Source organism: Neodiprion lecontei, chromosome 4, assembly GCF_021901455.1.
Source record: "Neodiprion lecontei isolate iyNeoLeco1 chromosome 4, iyNeoLeco1.1, whole genome shotgun sequence".
In the NCBI taxonomy this organism is placed as follows: Eukaryota; Metazoa; Arthropoda; class Insecta; order Hymenoptera; family Diprionidae; genus Neodiprion; species Neodiprion lecontei.
The window spans coordinates 23,692,201-23,699,339 of record NC_060263.1 but is presented as its reverse complement, the minus strand read 5'-3'; the positions used below and the strand labels follow the sequence as shown (position 1 = coordinate 23,699,339).

The following is a 7,139-nucleotide window of genomic DNA, read 5'->3' as shown; positions in this document are numbered from 1 at the left end:
TTCTCTTCTCGTTACGCCAGCGCTATCTGTTGAGGTATTGGCAAACCTTCGGACATCACGTGGTGATCGTGTCTACAATTCAGTCGTAACAAAAGTGCACATATACAATTAGAGAACTGTCAAACTATGCGTGGGTCCGGTAATTCCGAAGGCTCGGAATGCTCGTTGAGGCATGACACCTTGTAGTTTTACATCACCTTTTTCGCTCTCCATTTCGCCATCCCGGAATATCACCAGTTTATGTACGAATTTTCGCCAATCTTTTCCACACCTCTTGTTAAAGGGTTAGCTGGTTATCACTGTCAACCAGCTGTAGTGTAGGCGTATAGTGATCTCGCACATACAATATTCGGGTTAACAGCAGCTGTCAAAGAGACGTAATACTTTACGAAAACTATTGCCGAATGAGTTTTCTGACGATTCCGTTACACCGATGTTTTAATCGACTCATAAATTCAACGATAAACTACAAATATATAATAGATAAACGATCAGTCTGATAAGGTATTTATTTAAGGTTACGTTTATCTGTGAAATGTCACTTATTGCAGAAGAATAATAATATTTCGCCTTGTTATTTCCAGTGAGTTAAATCAGCACGAATAATGGAATTGAGTGACTTTATATTAGTTACAAAACTTGATAACGTCGTTCTCACTGATAGAAGCGATGGAACTGATAAAAACTCTAGCTTAGATAGAACGCTCTGCATCACTGGACATCATCTTATACTATCATCAAGGCAGGCTGTTTCTCAGGAGCTTTTGGTACTCAAACTGATCAATTCGTAGTTTTATTCCAACTGCCATATTATTTATTATAATATGTTCCGCAATCCTGTACGTCCCAGAGTTTTAGATATAGTTTTATATTCATAACTCTTGGAAAATAATTTGAGAATTTTACTCATGTTCTGACAATATCTGCAATTTTTTTGAAATATTTTCTAGCCAGTTGACGTTTTATTTTCACATTTTTGTAGATATTCGATTTCTTCCAGCTATTTCATTAAGCACAAGATTTTCCTTCGCTATCAAGCAGTGTTTTAGTTTGAATTGCGTCTTGCAAAAACATAGATAATTACTGAAATAAGAGATACTAACCCAAAATGGATCCTTTGCTAAGCAATACTCTGTGTATTAATAAAGCAAAATTTGACAGTTTAAAACAAAACTATAAATAAGTAATATCATATTAGTAATACAAGGAGAATATATCAATTTGTAATACCTCACTCTGTAAGTGTATAAAAACCAGTTTATCTCCAGTATTGCAATGTCAAATAAACTTAATTTTGATTTAAGATTCCCTTTAAGCACTACAAAAAAAGTGATAAAATCAGGCTTACAGAAATTTGATTTATGAGTATAGACCATCCTTATATTTGAATATCCCAAAAAAATTATGTGCTATCTTGTAACATGTGCAACTTTTCATTTTACATTTAGTCAATTACGTTTCAATAATTACAATAACAGATTTTGGAATACTGTTCGTGATTTAGAAAGATACATCTCAGTAATAAATTAACACAAGCATAAGCAAAAACCTATATTTTCATTCAAAAGTTCTTGAGAGTAAAATATATATTTACATAAATAAGAGTGAAGTATGTAAGTGACACATATATCACCTTATTTATCATTTGACAGTGAACTTTATAAGTTGACCTGTAAATTGCAGGCCAGAATGTAAATACATTTTTAAAGATCATGTGAGAATATGGAACACATTATGTAGTCTTTGCATGTATTGTGAATCAGTTTGAAAATAAGGGCTATGGCTAGCTACCGTTCTATTGATAGAAATGAGGAAGTGTCAAAGGTGTCTGTCAGCAAGTATAGTTGTGTAATGTAAGATTGCTAAATACTGGGAGGATGCTGCCTACTGAAATTTTACTCGTAATTTACAATTGAATCCTTTACCAGCTGCTTCACAGAAACATAGATGTCATAGAGAAAAAGTCAAACAACCAAAACCCTGGAGGCAGTATTATTTTAAAATGCAAGGATTTCCATATCTATCAACTCGATATCAATAGTACAGAGGATTTAAATAATGTGACGTTATCTCTGGAAAAGCTGGCATGTTTGGGTAAATAATCATGGACATAATATTCGTGTACCTGCTTCTGAATACAAATTGACAGTTGCTTTATTTAACTCGTGATTGCTGCCTAACAATAACTAATGCACATTTTATATTTCAGATCAACCTCTCCAGTATCCTTTTTTCTACAGCCCTCAACCTGTGAATAATTCCACGGTGCAAGTGGAAGATGGATGGACTGCATTTGCACCAGTTTCAGAATGGTCTAGACTATTAGCAACTCATGCCGATGAGTGGCGGATTTGCTACCTCAATCGTGATTATAAAGTCTGTAATTCGTACCCATCAGCCGTAATAGTACCACGGCATATAGAAGACAAAATTATTGTATTAGCAGCAAAGTTTAGAGACGGTGGACGATTTCCTGTACTCTGCTACAGACACGATGGGGGGGTATGAGATTTTTGCAATAAATGATTAAGCCCGACTCGATTCAGTAAGTAGAATTTTAATTTTTTTCTAGAGTATTCTCATGAGAAGTAGTCAGCCATTGTCTGGAGCTACAGGAAAAAGATGCAAGGAGGATGAACGACTTTTGAATGCTGTTTTAGGTCCAGGAAGACGAGGGTATGTAAAAATATTTGGCTTCTCAATATAATAATACCAGTATACTTGTATATAGCCGAAAAAAATAATCTAATTTCTAAGTATAAATTAGATTGCATTTTTCAGTGAGTTGAGATATACTTTTACATAGCATTAATTTTACTGGTTGTTGATTGATTTGTGTCTTCTCTACAGGTACATAGTGGATACGAGATCTGCCAGTCAAGCGCAGGCGGCCAAAAACCGAGGAGGAGGAACTGAAATGGACGCAGCTTATCCACAATGGCGTAAGGTGCACAAGGCTGTGCCACGATCTACTGACCTGGCCGAAAGTTTCTGTAAACTAATCGAAGCCTGCAGTGACACAAAATGCTCCACGTCCCAGTGGCTTTCTCGACTAGAGGGTAGTGGCTGGCTATCTGCAATTCAAGCAGCATTGAATGCAGCCTGCGTAGCTGCCCAATGTCTTCACCAAGAAGCAGCTGCTGTCTTAGTACATGGTATGTAGTTATGAAATGAAAAATTTCTATGCACTAATGAACTATTGGAACTGTACTACTATAAGTACAACTAACAACAGATTTTGCATTCACAAGCAGGTTTTACTATGGTCTTCATTAATTTCGTTTGTTCGAGATATTTTCATACAGATGTAATATGATTACCAACTCTTTTCACAGTCATCTTTGATGAAATATAATCGATTATATTGAATAATAATTGTATAAATTCTGCACATTAACAATCGTGTAGAATTATTATCGTGTTTCAGCGAAAGTTTTAGATAACGCAAATTTTTTTTGTGGAAATTGACAATAATTATTTTTGACTGTCCAGTTTTTGGGCATTACTATCGTTTTAGATAAGCATTGTAAGGAATTATTCAGGAATTTGCAATAAATCCGTCAATATGTGAAAAAAATATCGATAATCAATAATTTTGAGATCATAAGCACAGAAGTTTTAAAACTATTGTAGACTTGTATGCAAACACTACTATTATACCTTCACCTAAGTAACAATATGCTTTTTTGGTAGGTGGTGCTGGCAGAGATTGTACTCTTGCTGTGACGAGTTTGACCCAAGCCATTCTAAATCCTGACTGTCGAACCGTGAGAGGTCTGCAGGCTCTTGTTGAACGAGAGTGGTTACAAGCTGGCCATGCTTTTTTCAGTCGGACACGTCATGGGCCTTATCACCCGCCCAATTCTCAAAGTCCAGCACATGCTCCCACCTTTTTGCTATTTCTAGATTGTCTCTATCAGCTACATCGCCAATTTCAATTCAGCTTCGAATATACAACAGATTTACTCATCGAACTTTATAAACATGCATATTGCTCAAGCTATGGAACGTTCTTGGGTGATTCAGAAGCAGAACGAATTCAGCTTAGATTATCTGAGAGAACGGCCAGTTTATGGTCACATATAAATCAGCCAGATGTTTTGGAAAAATGGTTAAATCCACTTTACGAACCAAATCCTGGCGTTATTTGGCCCAGTGTGGCACCTATCAGCATAGAATTGTGGATGGAACTTTACCTTTTGCATACAAATGCCGCGCCATGGAAAGGATCACTTTCTTGCGCCATGCACATTAAACGGAAGCATTCTGCAATTCGAAAGATCTCTGGTCAGCTTCAATCGCAAATCCGTAAAGGTATCGAAGAAATTCATACCAATCCAGATTCTTCGTACGGGACAGCGAACGCTGAAGAACACCTTCGACTAGCTCAGATGAACTTGGAACCTCAAAGTACTTGATGAAGGGCGTGTAGTTAAATTTAAAGAGCAAAGTCATATTTAAAAAGGATGCGCTTACCTAGTGCCCTTTTTTACTTAGATATTGCAAAACATTTGACAAGTTCCATCTGTACAGTTTAAGAACACGAAACATTGAACCATTTATTTGAAAAATTTATACTTATAATTGATAATAAAAAAAAAAACTGGAGAATTATTATTGGCAATGACAAAATATATAACTATTGGATATATTGTACGTTGTATGTAATTCAAATTGTGTACGTACATAACAAAAAGTACTAGGTCACATCATGTTGGTCTTAAAATATATAAAAATAGAAGACGATTTGTGCTCAGCATTTATGTTCAGTTGTAGTTGCTACAAAGAATTTTTTTCCGCATAGTTCACGTAAAATGAGAAATATAAATGACACAAGGTGACTATCACGTGTACATTAATTCAAAGTTAGCGTATTATCACAATTGTATCATCTTACTACGTTTCTTATTGCACTTATAATGAGTTCCATCCTTTTTCCAGCGATCTATATGAATTAACGGAATAAGAATACCACAAGTCATTATTAATTTATATTTGATAATCAACTGTTGAAGTGGTAGACTGATAATTAATTCAACAATTTTATTTAACCATTTGGATTAACATAATAATCAGCATTGCATATTCAATCCCATGCATAATCTTATATCGATATTATTGAAAGTTGAAACTACTAATTTCAGACATTATATAGGAATATTACACTCTACGGCTAGTTTCAGAATTGAAAAATAAATTTGTCGATATTTTGGAAATAGTGGAATAGTTTCATTATAAACATACGCTTTGGTATAAATTACTACGTATACATTTGCTTCAGTGATGTTTCACCTAAATCAATGGAATTATAACACCACTACATTTCGACATATGCCATATTGTAGATACGTTTATATAATAAATGCCCACGTAACATAGTCTCAACTGCTGGTCGATTGATTAATTTTTTTCCCACTATTTCCCACCCAAGTCTTAAATCTATTTTTAATGGATTTTGGATGAGGACCTGGTTGTCTCCTCCTATAGAACTGCTTCTTTCGCGTAAAAGCTGACATTACCGCGCGCCCTACCGTAGGCAACCTGACCTGCGTCCAGCACGTTTCAGAAGGAGCGTACGTTGAATTTTCATTGGCACATATCCTTGAATTGAGGATCATACTCACAAAGAAGAAGAAATTTAATTTCCCACGTTACGGCAACTGAAAACTCGCGGAATTAATATGGAATAAAAGGAAATTTGTAAGGTTCAACGACTATTATCTGTAATATTTATGAATCTCTGTATTAAATAGTGCAGACGACTCGTATGAGTTTAATGAACAAAATGAAACCTCCTTGACAAAATCTTACAATACCTTATTACATCTGCATATAATGATACAATGATCAATTCTATGGTTATTATCCTAAATAAAATCCTTACCAGATGTATCGGTAATTCGTTTCTGTTATATCAATGCTATACAATATTTACTTCAAGAAGTTGAAGAGAACTTTATTTCTTCGAAAAATTACGTGCTACTTGCATCCTATTGCTTTTTTAAAAAGGGAAGCGAGGGTGGTTTCGGCCGAGTGCCTCGCCTGAGAAATTTCATGGGGCTTGGAATTTTACCGTTACTCGTGAAGGACGGCTAGGGAGGGAGGAAGAAACGGCAGGTGTTCACGCACAAAGAAACTAAAAAGAATATACGAACCATCGGGCGACATACGACAATTTAGAATCAAATTACGGTTATTATAGTACGAAAAACTTCATTACATACAGCTTATTTGTAATCAATATTTCACGAAGCTTGTTGAATCATCTTAGACGCACGTTGTATACTTCTAGGGGGTCACCTTAATAGCTCGGCTCTCCGTGTTATGGGTCCAGCATCCTTGGATGAGTGTGGATCTAGTCACGAATAAGATTTGGAAACGTGGACTGAACTCAAACTCATCCAAGGCCACTAGACAACGAATTCTCCGCCCAGCTTCTGCATTGACTTATCACGTAGTTGAGAACAGAAAATAAATCAAAGACTGATCGTCAGCGTGCCACGACCAACCTCCTTACACCAGAAAAGCAGCTTTCGGAATGATCCGCGTTTAAAAAATTACCTTGCTTGAGAAGGAACTGGTGGGGATGTATGTTCTTGGAGGGGCAGAGGGGAAGGAAAGGGGGGATTTGGGCCTGACCCTTCCTCCTTTCGCTATAATTCTCAATTGCAGCAGATAGAGGGGATTTATTCAGAGCAGAGCAAGCTTTGAACTCAAGGAATCTGGTCAATATTTTATTCGGCAAATTTTACGAAAACTAAATTTTAGAGAAATATTTCTGTTCTTTTCTGACCTTTAAGTTTTCACCACTATCGGGTTTTCCTGTGAATTTAGTTTTTAGTCGCAAACGTGGAGTTAAAATCCACTCCAGCATTTTTCAAAAGATCAACTGCTCGATTCAATTTATTTTGTAATTATACTAACAGAGTTCGCCGAAAAAATGTGGTGTTTATAAAAACTAATGGGGGAAACTACTGCCAACAAAAATATTTTAAAAACGGATTTCATCTTTGAAATAAAATAAGAAGCAAGTGATCGGTTAGAAAAAAGAATTGAAAAATGGCAACTGAGAGCCGATCATCACTACTGAAAAACCAATGTTTCCGACTGAAATGTATAAGTTTGCACAATTTCATGTG

General features: G+C 35.8%; 1 protein-coding gene across 2 annotated transcripts; it reads left to right on the top strand.

Annotated features, from left to right (window-relative positions):
• Nucleotides 1-95: 95 nt before the first annotated feature.
• LOC107221888 (myotubularin-related protein 9) lies at nucleotides 96-5,385 on the top strand. Of its 2 annotated transcripts, none has more exons than XM_015661056.2 (7): nucleotides 96-504; nucleotides 585-767; nucleotides 1,929-2,094; nucleotides 2,210-2,502; nucleotides 2,573-2,676; nucleotides 2,851-3,155; nucleotides 3,694-5,385. In XM_015661056.2, exons 2-7 carry the CDS (start codon nucleotides 606-608, stop codon nucleotides 4,416-4,418), a joined length of 1,755 nt encoding a protein of 584 aa, XP_015516542.1. In that variant the 5' UTR covers nucleotides 96-504; nucleotides 585-605; the 3' UTR covers nucleotides 4,419-5,385. The 2 variants fall into 2 exon arrangements, with proteins under 2 accessions (XP_015516542.1, XP_046594211.1); XM_046738255.1 differs by having other exon boundaries at nucleotides 98-242.
• Nucleotides 5,386-7,139: the final 1,754 nt, after the last annotated feature.

Bases quoted from the DNA above. Each gene is read 5' to 3' on its own strand.
- LOC107221888 (XM_015661056.2), top strand. From the start codon at position 606: ATGGAATTGAGTGACTTTATATTAGTTACAAAACTTGATAACGTCGTT. The intron at 768-1,928 runs GTACTCAAACTG...ATCCTTTACCAG, and splicing joins CTGTTTCTCAGGAGCTTTTG to CTGCTTCACAGAAACATAGA. The intron at 2,677-2,850 runs GTATGTAAAAAT...TCTTCTCTACAG, and splicing joins TTAGGTCCAGGAAGACGAGG to GTACATAGTGGATACGAGAT.